At 46.0% G+C, this 13,828-nt stretch overlaps 1 protein-coding gene across 3 annotated transcripts; it reads right to left on the bottom strand.

Moving 5' to 3' along the window:
- Positions 1-870: 870 nt before the first annotated feature.
- LOC308483828 (uncharacterized protein) lies at positions 871-13,796 on the bottom strand. Of its 3 annotated transcripts, none has more exons than XM_081018064.1 (7): positions 13,682-13,796; positions 8,024-8,125; positions 6,200-7,183; positions 5,630-5,842; positions 3,573-3,785; positions 1,995-2,212; positions 871-1,830 (listed from the first exon to the last, which is right to left on the bottom strand). In XM_081018064.1, exons 1-7 carry the CDS (start codon positions 13,706-13,708, stop codon positions 1,656-1,658), a joined length of 1,932 nt encoding a protein of 643 aa, XP_080874190.1. In that variant the 5' UTR covers positions 13,709-13,796; the 3' UTR covers positions 871-1,655. The 3 variants fall into 3 exon arrangements, with proteins under 3 accessions (XP_080874190.1, XP_080874191.1, XP_080874192.1); XM_081018065.1 differs by having other exon boundaries at positions 3,573-3,782; XM_081018066.1 differs by having other exon boundaries at positions 3,573-3,719.
- Between the last annotated feature and the right edge of the window lie 32 nt (positions 13,797-13,828).

Below are 13,828 nucleotides of genomic sequence, written 5' to 3'. Positions count from 1 at the left end.
CCAGGGATTATGAGACCTGTAGTCCAGCAACATCTAGAGGACCATAGATTCCCTGTCTCCCTTTTAAAACAAGTGAGCTGCACTCTTCAGGCCACACCAGCAGCTGCTTTTTGAAGTACTCTGCAGAGGAGCCCCTGCATGAGAAGCCCAATGGCGTACGTGGAAGTAAGTGAACATTATGCAGCTGCCTTATGGTGGGCCTAGTTGTGGGTTCTCTTCAGGCCTGGTATCAGTATGGTGGCATCCCTAGGCAGCAGCCAGAGCCCAGTAGGGCTCTAACTGGGATGAGCCCTGAGCGTGACTTAGCTTTCTCTGGTTTGGGGCTCACAGTCTCTGAAGCTCAAAATAGGAGGGCTCGGCCCTGAAAGGAAACTGCAGCCGTGGCTGTCTGCACGAAAGAATGAAGTGGTTTTCAAGAGGTCAGAGGGCCTAGATTTAAATCTTTCAAAAATATGTTATTCAACACTTGCACATGTGTAGAACAGAGAACAGCTTTGCTCGCTGTGGAGGTGCAGGAAATGCCTTGTGGGCGAGGTGTGTGTGACTGTATCGCAGAACATTGTCACACAACGCTTAGCTGGAGGTGCAACCTATTAAAAGGAGCACCCAATAGGTTTTAGAGTCCTGATTGGAACCCAGTGCCATTATAGTTCCTAACTGTGTGCTGGCAATGGAGATTGATCCATTAGAGCAAATGACCCACCAAACTGAGTTTGACCTCTGTGAGCCCCTGCCTGCCTGCCTTCCTACATGCAATCAGTCCAGGGGGTGGCACTGTCTTGGCAGCTTCTTCCTTCTCCGTCTCAGTCAAGGAGGGCAAGTCAAAGTTTTACAAGCTGCCGTCTCCATTCATTTAAAATCCAAAGTATGTAAAACAGATACTAAAGTCCTTTATTAGTGCAGTGGCTTTGGTGATGTTTATGGAAAACCCTGGTGCATAAGCATAGTGCATTTTTGAAAAGATGAGTGGGAGGCTGGCAGGGCAGTGGCTTTCTCACCTTTATATTGTTTGCAGGAATGCACAAGAGGAAAAGTTTTGGTGCCTGAATATGCCATGGACTGCTTTTGTGGGAGTGACCTCCCACTGTCTCCATGTGTAGCTCTAAAACTAGCAGCTGTGTACCAGGGGGACCTGGAAAGAAGTCTCCCTAGATGCAATTTTCCAGCTGATTTTTTAAAAAATCCCTTTCACTGACAGGGATGTTGCAGCTGCTGAAAGCAAGGGTGCAAATTAAGTGCTTGGCACTGGCTGTGCCAAAGATTACATCAGCAGCCATTACCGTCTTGCCTTATGGCTGCTGGTTACTGTTCCTGCTAGCGTGGGATCTGCTGTGCTCCAGGCAATCCCTCCCAAAGCCCAAGGTGCACTTCCCCATTCTGCTTGCGGAATGGGGGTGATGGGAGGCTTGCGCAACAGCCAGCTCCTCCATTGAGGCAGGCTTGTGTGAGGATGCCCCCTCTATAGGAAGAATCGGTCCATTTTATGGACCCACTCAGTGGCAGTGGTGCAGCTGCATTTAACAGTAGGCCAGTGGGACTACCAAGACAGGAGCTGTTTCCCAAGACAAGTCCCCTATTGCCATTGAGGCAGCGTGGGGAGGGAGAGCCAGCTTGACCGCCATTTATCTCTGGGAACTCAACCTACAAAGCTTGCATCAGAGAGTGATGGAAAGGTCTGCTCCACCCACAAACCGTGACTGGATGCTAGTCTGACTCTGCAGCGGGAGTTGCGACTGGAAATGCTCAACGTCTGTCATGCTGATCTTGCTGCACATGGAGACGTCCAAGCTCTTCAGTTGCTGGCACTCCTGCCCAATGGCCTTCAACGTCCTGCAAAGGAGAATTCACCAGTTGTTGATTTGTCTCTGCCTCTCTTTTGGTTCCTCCTAGCCAACCAGCCAGGCCTTGAAGGAGCTTTCAAAGGCCTGCCTCTGGCTTGCCTTTACCTCTCTCTCCACCTGCCAGTGATCTTTGCACTCTGCAGAACTACTCACCTGGGAGTCAGCTGGTTGCAACCAGAAAGGATGAGATGCTGAAGTCGGTGCAGGGAGCCAGCTGCTTCCATGAAACCTTTGTCGGTAAGGTTTGTGCAGTGACTTAGCGTGAGGTGCTCCAAGCTCCGGCAGTTTTGAGCGATGGCTGTGAGGCTGGTGTCTGTGATGTTGGTCACAAGGCTGAGGGACAGGCGCTGCAGCTCGGGAAAGCCAATGACCTGAGGAGGAATAACAGAACAAGGACAGGACGTTGGGTGGCCCTGTCTGGGCACTGTGATGAAGGGTGCCCAAAAGAGCATCCTTGCCCAATGGCTGTAAAAGCTTTTGCTCTGCCATTGGCCATGCCCAAAACCATTCAGGGTGGAGCTCCACACCAAGAAAGTGAACATGTAGACTGCAGCGTGTAGCAACTGAGGAAGAGAACTTCTTTCAGAGCCATTCTGGGGGCTAAACAAGATGCTCAGAAAGATAGCAAGTTGCAGGCTTCTTGGAGTGTACCGCTTCAAAATGCAGTTGCGGATGGGACCACATGTGTACAAATGCTCTCCCAGGTCAAAGCCTCTCTGTGTGTAGAAAACAACCACATCAGAAAGATGACAACTGCTTGGAACCGTTCTCCCTGACATGCTAGTTTTTAATGGGCAGGGAGTTTTGGGTACCTTGGTCAGGTCTCATATAAGAGAAGGAAGTAGGAGCTTGGACTTTAAAGCTCTCCCTCCAACCAAACTGATTACATATCCTGTGACGTTCCTTGCATTCCTTTTTGGATTTTCTGCAGAACGTGACCTGTTGCCAACCCGTTTAATCCTCCCACTTTTTTTATGCCTTGACAATTTTCTCTCCATCTGTGTATCAAACCACTTCCTCTTCCTCCGTGACCCACTTTTCAAAACCCTCTTCTCTAAAGCCTCTCATTCTCTCCATGGTTGTGTGGCCGGTCCCTCTACTCACTGACGTCTCACTACCCACACATTCTGCTCTTGCCTGTCTAATGTCAGTCTGCCTGGAAGCATTATATCCCTCCCATGGCCTGTACTGTTGGTGCTCCATAGATGTTTAATTTGAACAGGTGCCACTGAAAGGGCAGGGCACACAGCTCAGTATTACTAGGGCATCTGATTTGCATTCCAAAGGTCCCAGATGCAATCATTGACAATCTTATGTCAGAAAAGAAAGACTCTCAAGATGGGAAAGACTCATGCCTGAAATCTTGGAGAGCTGCTGCCAGTCAGTGTGGACCAGGGATGGGAACCTGTGGCCCTCCAAATGGTGTGCTGGCTGGAGCTGATGGGAGTTCGTAGCCCAAGAACATCTGAACAACCACAAGTTCCCCACCCCACACTGACCGAGAGGGACAAATGGTCTGACTCTTGAGTAAGGCGGCTTTTGACGTTCTTATGGTGGTACTCCTGCTACCCTGAAGCCAAGGCTGTAGATGGTTTCTTTTGCAAGAACACTCTGTTTCATAGGAATTTGTCTATGGCCGGATCATGTGTCCCATCTAGCAAAGCACCTACTCTCCCACTAAGCGATGGTCTCCCCATAGCTGTCTGTATTTGCAAGCTGCAGTGTCCAAACCTTAGCTATGCTTGCATCTGTGAGTTTTGTGCAGGCTGTCAGGTCAAGTTCCTGAAGACGAGTCAGGGCATTCAAGGAGGCTTTGTGCTTCTGCTGAGCATCCTGCTTGCTGATGTCAATAAGAATCTGGGTGTCCTGCTCCAAATCCTGTGGAGGTGGTTGGAAAAATCCCATGTTGCCAAAGTTCCTGCTGAACTTTGGGCCAGCATCCTTCTGTCAAGGCAACAGAATGAGGGATTAAAAGGAAGCTGGGACCATCTTGAGACTCTCTGTTTCCTATCTGGGAGACACAGGTGAGGACCAATGCTGTGGATTTGAGTAAACTAAGATGAAACAGATGTTACACAGTGAAGACTAAGGCTGTGGTGTGAAAGTAGCTCCTGGCCCCTCTGTTTAAACAGCCTCCCAAGGCTCATGCAGCCTGTAGTTTCTTGTGTGCTGTACTTCACAATAAGCAGCAGGGGGCCACGAAACAACAGGAACCAAAGAGCCAACTAATCCCAACGTTCTGCTTACGATAATTCACCAAGGAGGCTCACAAGCTTGATATGAATCTGAAGGTCATTTTCTGTTTGTCTAAGAATAAAAGGCAAACTACTTTCAAACCTGGGGGAATCCATTTCTACTGTCCTAGTTAATAGCCCTTGTAGTGTGGCTGGTTGGGAGGAAGGCAGAAAGGCCAACACCACTTAGAAATGCTAATGAATAATAAGTGGTATAGAAATGCCTTAAATAAAAATAAACAAACTATAGGTGGAGGCAGAGCCAAGTAATTCTAGTTTTGCCTGCAGAGCTCTACAACGGCAACAATGCGACTAAGGAGGAGGTGGCTGACAAAACTGAACTGAAGGCTGAGAGCAGATTGAGTTTGGGGGGGCAGTGCCCCATTTGCCCTGATGAACCAGCCTCCACTGAATCCTTGACAGATAAACTCACCCCACCCCAATGCAATCTATCATGTGGGCATCATGTAAATAGTTTCACTGAACACTTTATATTTTGCATTCTGTGAAATGCTTCCTTCTCTTTGCCTTGAATTGCCCCCGAGACAGCAAAGCACAAGGGAAGAACTACCTGGCCACTGGGAGGTTATATCCCCTGCTCTGCAGAAACAGGATCCTGGCCATCTGGAAGATCAGTCTGGCCCCACCCATTGGCCAGAGAAGTGGCAGCAGCAGCAATCTCTATCTGCCCTCCCTGCCAGAAAGAACACTCTGCTTCAGTTGCCGTGGGACCATAAAAAATATTCAAAATGAATAATAGATCACAGACTTTTGATTAATCTTGGGAGAGTGAGTGTCACTTGTCACCTCTGCAAAACCAGACACTGAGTACCCAGAGGCCGCCTAACTAGCCAGCAGGCCAGAATAGCTGTTCTTGGGATTAAACCAAAATAGTGTCAATACTAGGAACAGCTGAGTACTACAACTTAGAAAACTGATAAACAGCCACCAGCACTTTCCACATCTGAACTGGGCAAAGTTTTCCACGCTGGTTCTGAGAAAGCAGGTACCTTTTCCTTTGGAAGGCTCCTGCCGTGATGACAGGAAGATAAAACTGCAGGGTTGCTTCTAGTCACTGCAAGCTGTGCAGCTCAGCACGGGGCAAGGTATGTAGACGGCAGCATCCGGACTGTGGCAAAGGTTTCACCTTGGAAAGGAGCAACTTCTGGACAAGCTACCAGTCTCTTCTCTGAAGCTCTGTTCACCACAGACAATGTGCTCCCCTATTCCAGGACAGAAGGTTGCCTCTGCCAGTAGGTCCAACCTTAGCTATCTCTTTATTAGTCCAGTAAAGGCAAGAGAGTTACAAGTTGGGCTCCTGGCCTCTAGAGAGGCAGCAAGAAGCAGATCTGACCAGTTTTCCTGCCCTTCTCCCAGCTAAAAGAACAAATTAAGCACTGGATTAAGAGGAAACAGCTTCTTATTATGGGCCTCTTTGGGGGAAAAGGGGAGGGAAACAACATCAACAATAATCGGAGTATCAAAGATACTGTCACAATATATCTCCTTTCCCCCACTCCCAGGTCACCGAACCAGAAAAATGTCTACTCAAACCTCTCTGGCACGTTCACGCTCCTCTCTGGGCTCCTCAACCCCCAGCAGGCCCCAATCCGTCAGCTCCTTGCACCAAGCCAAACGCAGGACTCTCAAGAGCAAGAGGTGTGAAGCGATTGCTTGGATGCTTCTGTTAGTGATGGACACGCAGGAAGAGAGATCCAAAATCCGAAGGCTCTTTAGGCTTTCAGCCAGTGAAAGGACCAAGTTGTCCTGCGGAAGAGGGGGGGGGGGGGAATGTTTAGTTGAAGGCTGCATGCACACCACATGTTCAAAGCACATCCCCACTTCCAGCCAGGAATTCTGGGAACTAGTTTACCCCTCACAGAGGCTCCATCTGCACTATACTCTTAAAGCAGTATCATATCACTTTAAACAGTCATGGCTTCCCCCAAAGAATCCTGGGAACTGTAGTTTGTTAAAGGTACTGAGAGTTGTTAGGAGACCCCTCATTCCCATCCCAGAGTTCCCCGGAAGAGGAATTGATTGTGAAACCACTGAGAATCGTAGAGAATTGAGCAACATCTGGTAAAAGGCTGCAAAATAACAAACCAACGCCTTAGAACTTACCCGTAGTAAAGAGCAGAAGGCAACGTTCAGCGAGACCAGTTTGGGCTGTCCCTTCACAGTCCCAAATGCTCTCACCAGCTCACTGCACCTCATGAGGCTGCATTCAGAAACATCCAGGCTTTGGAGCTGCTTCAGGTGTGAAATGCCCTGGAAGCCGGCATCGGTGACACGTGGCAGCTTTCCCAGACACAGGTGCTGAAGGGACAGGAGCCGGGAGGTGATGACAAGGACAGCCCGGTCAGACAGCTCAGAGCAGCCACTCAGGTCCAGCATGGTCAGGTGGGGCTGGTGCTGACACAGGATGCTCACAGCCTCATTGGTTAGATCCCGGCAGGCCTGCAGCACCATCTCCTGCAGGCAAAGGTTCTCTACCTGCACCAGGGACTTCATAGCTTGGCTCGAGATACTGGTGCCACTCAAGTTCAAGGCCTTCATGGTGCTGGCTCGCTCCCGGACGAAGTGCAGGAGGTTGCGGAAAGACAGCAAAGCCGAGGAGTTGTAGTTACTAGAGCCATAGTAAGTGTCCACCTCGAAGGTAATGTGGCAGCGGGCAAGGGAGAGCTTGGCCAGGGATGGACAGCAGCTGGTCAAGCGGTTGAAGGTGAGGTCAGACAAATATCGCACACCGGACAGGTTCAGCTCCTGCAGGTTGATCAATGTTTCTTGGGCTTGCAGGAAGGTCTCCTCTTTGGAGAGCAGGGTCCCGGACATGAAAAGGCTGTTGCAGCCGCTCAGATCCAAGGCTGTGAGGCAGGGGCAAGCAAGAAGGAGCTCACTGAAGTTGGCCTCCGTAAGGCTGCTCCCGTGCAGGCACAAGCTGCGCAGGTGAGGCCCCAGGAAGCTGGCAACGAACTTGATGATGTCCCGGGAAGTGGTGGAGCCGTCCAAGCTGGTCATCCTGACGTTGCACACGTGCCTTCGGGACAGATTCTGGATTGTCCGGAGCGAGGCAGAGGTAGCCGGGATGTTATAAAATATGCTTTCCTGGAATTTGAGAGGGACTACATGGTGAGCTTTTAGATATGGACGAAGAGACATGGCTTCAATTTTTTTTCAGTTAGCAAAAGAAGTACCCTGGGATGGCCAGGGCAAGACACACCTGCTCTTTCTTGGCCTAATCAACTTTGCAGGACTATTGTGAGGTTTAAAAAAACCAACATTCACTGCCCTGAGCTCCTTAGAGTAAGGGTCAGAGGAAAAAAAGTATGACAAATCTCTCTCAATCTATTTTTGTTTGTGTTCTTTTGTTGTAGCAGCTCCAGTGTAGCCTGTGTTGTGTATATTGCTCTTGAGGGGACTTGTGGATGGATGAGCCTGTCTTTGAGGAAGGACCATGGCTTAGTGGCAGAGCACCTGCTTTGCATATAGAAGGTCCCAATGCCCTAAGAACATAAGAAGAGCCCTGCTGGATTAGGCCTGTGGTCCATCTGGTCCAGCATCCTGTTCTTACAGAGGCCAATCAGATTCCTCTGGGAAGTCTGAAAGCAGAACCTGAGCACAACAGCATCCTCCCTGGCGTGTATTATTTGTTTAGCCTACTCTTTTCCGTGCAATTCCCCATCACTTCCTAACTACAAAAGTCTACTGCCATTGTTTTTTAAAAGTGGATCAGTTACAGTACAGTGACAGAATACTTGAATCCACTTTAATGACGCAAACCTAAATTTCCGGTATTGTGCTTGAATCCTTCCCGCAAATTGCAGACAGTCTGGAGGTGACCTGTGGCTTAGTATTATGTTTGAAATGGGGCTATGACTCTCCCACAGGGCAGCCCTGTAAGAACAGAGGAAGTATGGGTAAGACACCAAAGCAAGAAGCTGTTACCTGGCGTAAGGTGTCCTGGGCTGCGAAATACCATGTTTGATTCACTAGAGAGGCTTCTTTCCTATCTGCGATGGGCAGGAAGCTCAGGATATAAGTGATAATCTGCAAGGAAGAAAGAGAAAAGCCTTGACAATGAGTGAAAGCTTGTTTTTCAACAAAAGGGCACGCCAATTTTAAAAAGGCAATTTAAATTGCAAGGAGTAAGAAAGGCCAATTTTAATCAAGATTCCCATGTGTTTTTGTGGACACGAGAGGATACTAATTCAGCTACTGAAACGGTTAAGATGGGTTTGCAGCCTTTGGCCTCCCCAGTACCTTAATTAAAAATATCTGGCCATCCAGCTCACATCCTTTCTGTGCAACATAATTATATCTGATTAGAGAGAAGAAATGGGGATGTAATTGTGAAATTAATGGAGCAAGATCTGGCAAATTACTGGGCGGAACAAAAACATTTCTACAATATGTGGGAAGAAAATATCTGTGCTATTTGGCTGATAGAATCATAGAATTGTAGAGTTGGAAGGGATCCCAAGGGTCATCTAGTTCAACCCTCTGCAGTGTAGGAATCTCAGCTAAAACATCCATCACAGATGGCCATCCAACCTCCAAGGAAGGAGAGACCACAACCTCCTGGGGGAGGCCGTTCCATTGTCAAACAGCTCATACTGTCAGAAAGTTCTTCCTGGTGTTTAGTCAGAATCTCCTTTCTTGTAACTTCAGTTTGAGTCCTACCCTCCAGAGTAGGAGAAAACAAGCTTGCTCCTTCTTCCAATATGCGAGATAAATGAGCAGTGTTTTTACCACAGAAAAGGAAGCATTACATCATTTCATTAGCTTATGGAATATGGGAAGTCTGAGGTAAACTGAGTTGAGGAAGAGGTTGGAAGGGAGGTAAAGCTAGTAGGTAAAGTGAAATTTTTATGTATCACTTGGGAAGACAGGTGAACGAATGTCAGTGGAAGAAGCAAAGATCACCAGTGTCAAAGCAATGATTCTTCAACATCAACTTTGTTGGACTGGTCATGTTGTTCGGATGCCTGATTATCGTCTTCCAAAGCAACTACACTATTCCCAACTTAAGAATGGAAAGCGGAATGCCAGTGGACAACAAAAGAGGTTTAAAGACACTCTCAAGGTAAATCTTAAAAAATGAAGTATAAGCACTGATAATTGGGAAACACTGGCCTGCGAGTGCTCAAAATTCGAGAATAGCCTTTAACAAAGCCGACATTGACTTTGAAGATGCAAAAGGGAGAAACGAGCTAAGAGGAAGGCACGTTTAGCAAATCCTCACCGTGATCAACTCCCGTCTGTAAACCTATTTCCCCACTGTGGAAGGACATGTGGATCCAGAATTGGCCTCCACAGTCACTTACAGACACACTGTTAAGGGCTACAAGTGATCGCCAAAGAAGAAGGGAGGGAGGGCAGGTATTCATCATGAAAGAGCAGACTTTTTTGCCTGCTTGCGTGAAGGAAGTATTCTGCAAGTGGCAATGTCTGCTTTTTCAATTCAACTCGTCTATAAAAACCCAGGCATTACTGACCCTTGTCAAGGTCGCATATTATAAGGCTATTAAAGCAGTCAATGATTGACTTGGAGTTGATCGTACAAAATTGAAACAGGAAAACGTGTAATTGCCATCCCTGAAGAAGGCATTTTGACTGGATGCATTGGGCTTTTTGAGTCTATAAATTCTCTTTTAAGTACCAGTGAGAAGCCAACATATATTTTGCCCTTCTCTGGATGTTGCTGTGGTTGCCCTCCTTTTCTTTTTAGAAAAGATTAATAATTTTCAGACCAGGGAGTAAAATCTCTTTAATGAGGTGGAAATTGAAAAATCAATTTCTGAGACATGGTGGTTTCTCTGATAAACAGAGATGTTAAAGCTGCCAAACTATTCTGTGTTTTTATCAGTCTGTCTTTTTGTCTCACGTTCATGCCCCTCTTCTCCCTCCAACCACAAGATTTGCTTACACAAAGCTTGTTTGAACCCAAAAGGATTCCTAGGTGGAAACAACAACAAACTGAAAAACTACCCAAGCTATAATCTGTGTTTTAAAAACCTGTTCCACCTTGAAACTGTGTTGTTGGTATGCTTTTGTCCACAGAGATTATGTTTTTTAAACAATTGTAATTGCCCTCTACACAGCATTTAAAAAACAAAAAACAAAACTTTATTATGAAGTTAAAATAATAGTCCAGTAAAAAATGTAAAATAAAGTAAAATAAAATAACAAAAAGAGTAAAAAGAAAAACTGTACATAAGAACCCCTGGGTTCATAGCCGTAATAACATAAAATAATGTACATTCTCAAAAGACTACACAATATATTAGATGTTAAAACAAAAACTGGCCTGATGCAAAGATAATACAAAATGTAAGTTATGGATACCAAATAAAACCATATTTCATCTGGACTTGCCTTCCCCTAACTTACTTGTCATATAAATACCAATTGGCCACCAAATGGAGGTGAAATCAATAGGTTTAGTTGCATCCTGAAATACCCTTAATTTATGAGCTAATTTTCCAGAAATAAGGGTAAATATTACTTTACTAAACCAAATATTTAATGAAAAACGTGAGGATTCCTTCCAGCCCTGGGATATGGCCAAATGAGAAATTACAAACAGAAAAAATATAAGCAGTTCCCATTTTAAGTACATATTCAACTCATCAAAAATTGATAAAAGACACCATTTGGGGTCTTTACCTATTATTTGAGCTATTTTCTTCATCATCTCTTTCTATCCTCTTTAGAGCGACTTCCACCATTCAAATTTTTTACCACACTGGAAAAGTAAACTCCCACTGAAGTCAGTTTTTAAAGGAAACCATACAGGCCAGCCCTTCAAACATCATCATTGTGTTTTGCTATAAGAAAAACTGCTCCTTTTCCCTTATGGGGTACCCAAGAGCCCGTATAGAGTCCTTATGTAGGTTCTCTATCAGTAGGAGAAAATAACAGAGGCCAACCAGAGAATATTGAGAAGCAAAGCAGCTAGTAAGCATGATTTTTATTAACAGTTGCAACAGGGTGCTCACCCCTCAATGCAGGAGGGAGGAGGAACCCAGAACAATGGTGTGCAAGTCCTGTAGCTCAAGACCACCCCCCTCAATACATCATACATACATGACAGAAGGGGCAGCCTATCACAGAAGGGGCGGTCTACAGCAGAATCCTGTCTGGCAGGAAACCTCTTAATGGGTTTACCTGGACAGCCTGGCCATTATTTTGTGATGATACTGAAAATACTTAATTCCTGAGTCCAGGTCACAGACTCACCCTATTCATACACAAATGTGCCCTTAAAGCAGGATTTGTGAGCACAGAGACAATGGGGAGGCTTTTCCCATTTCCATCCAAACTGCAGAGGAATATTTGAGGTCACTGAAAGAGTCAAAATGGTTTAGGACTGTTTTCCTGTACTGTTTCAGACATGTGGTTTATATATTTATGTATGTGTTTGCCTGGTACATTTATGAACATTTATTTTATATCTTAGACCTTATAATTCTCATAACAGTTCCAGGAACATTTGACAATACGGAAGGAACCCTTGAACGCATGCCGTGACATGTTTGCTAAACATTTAAAGGAAAGAATTTCTCATAAATTTCTCACATTCATTTCTACTTGAGTACAGCTAATTCTGTAGTAGAATCTACGGAAGCTGGTCATGTTTTATTGGATGAGTTTTAGTTACTAAGACCTCAGGCTGTGGACATGCTGCTGTGAGACATACAGCAGCTGCTGGTTGGCTCATTCCTTGCCCATTATGGCTAATAACATCTAGTGGTTAATTGCTTTTTACAAGAAAGGGCAGCCTCAGTCGCCTTGAAATAAGTGGCTGTGAGGATATTACTGCAAAATTCATCCTTGGGTCCTGAGGGCTACAGTAACTATAAGCCAGTCCCTAATACAGACCTCCTTCTTGGGCAAGGTACCTGGTACTCAAATAGGTGGTGAGTATTCGACACCAGGTATCCTTGAGATTGCTGATGTAGACCTCTTTTAATCTTGTTCCAGAACTGGCACAGAAAGACACCTTGTTGTGCTTCTAGCAGAATAGCATTACTACCCCTCTGGAATTTATCCCAGAAATGGCTCCTTGATATTGAGAGCTATATCTACATAAAATCTGTATCTTCTTGTCCAGGTTTTTCCAAATGAGTTCACATGCAGGAGGGAGTGCGGGTAAGAAATAAGTGACTTCCTCAAATGCATGAACTTGTCCTAAGTTAGGTTTGCTGTCCTTCTCTACTGATCCGACAACCTTTTCCCTGATCTAAGCTCAGTTCACTACAATTTATTTCCTTAAAACCAAGGATCCCTACAAAACTGACTCTGGCAATCATTCGCCTCCCCTTTCCAACCACACTGATTTAATAGGCATTTAATAAGTTTAGGTACTAGTTTTTCACTGTGAATACCAATTGCTGGAGCACGTCTAATTTGCATAGGTGATAAGGTCTTCTGCTTTTTACTATCGGTGGCAAATCCAGTCTACTAAATGTATGTACAGTACACTGAATTTGAGAAGGGGTGTGTGTTAAAACAGTCAGTCTTTCTTGCAGCCACACCTATAAATAAAGGACTGGGGGGTGGGGTGTATTCCCTATCATGCACTTCCACAACCATAATCTATCTGTAGGAAATACTGGAGCATCAAACCTGGTCCAAAGCTTTGCTTGCACACATTGTGTTATTAATATATGATGTCTCCATGCCAAGTAAATTATTTTCTTGCCACTACAAATGAAGTGGAATTTGCACCCCAAAATAACCATGGGGCGACACCCTAGGCCATAGATCTCCTGTGATAGACATGAAAAGGAGCATCATAGTTGAGAGTACTGTACTGCAGTTTGTGGCCCAGGCAGAATACTAGAGTATCCCAGAGGTAATAGTCTCCAAGTGGCAGGGATGTATGACTCAGGATGGTTCAAATCTTACTTTGGGGGAATTTTGGTTCCTTACTGAGGCTGCTTCTCACGCACACAGAACCACATTATTTGAATACTGTTCAAGTGGAAAATTCAGGGGGAAAACAAATTCTTTCGTTTTGCAGCACCCTGCACAGCACTGAGTGGCTGGTACTTTTGACCATCCTGAAACCACTTCCTTGGAGCAGCTTTTCTACGTTAATTAAAAATCAAACAATCTTGTGGTATCTTTTAAAGCTTCTGAACAACGGTTTACAACAGATAAGCTGCGGGCTAGGTACCTGAAGAGCAACAAGAACAACATGCAGAAGATGCCAGATTAAAGTCCAGGCATCATCAGAGAGGGCTGGGAAAGATCCGCCTCTGCTCCTAGGGAACTACTGCCAGTCTGTGCAGACAATACTGAGCTACGTGGACAGCAGTTCTCTGACTCGGCGTAAGGCAGCCTCCCAGATTACTAATAAATAAAACCGCCGGGCAAAGGAGAAGCTATTAAAGAGGCAAGTATTCCATATGACAAATGAGAGGGCGTGTGTGAAGCCGAGTACCAGGCAGGAGGAAAACAATTACGCGCCGACACGTGTTTGTAGACATGTCTGCGCGCACCAACGCGTGTTGAGTTAGGACCTGCGCCCCCCTCCAATCCCCTTGCAAAGCTGGTGCGATCGTTAGTAGCAGCCTCTTTTCTTCCCCTGCTCCTTACCTCCATAGGCAGCTGGCATGCCTCCATAGCTCCCCGGAGCTCGACCTTGCGGGAAAACCAGAAAACAAAAGTACAGTAAAGCCGGCAGGTCAACGGCCAGGCCACGCCCCCATTCCTTCTCTCAGCCCCGCCCCTTTCCCCTCAGCT

This window comes from Podarcis pityusensis, assembly GCF_964106645.2.
Source record: "Podarcis pityusensis genome assembly, chromosome: 8".
NCBI classification, from domain to species: domain Eukaryota; kingdom Metazoa; phylum Chordata; class Lepidosauria; order Squamata; family Lacertidae; genus Podarcis; species Podarcis pityusensis.
This window is presented reverse-complemented; position numbering and strand designations above follow the sequence as displayed.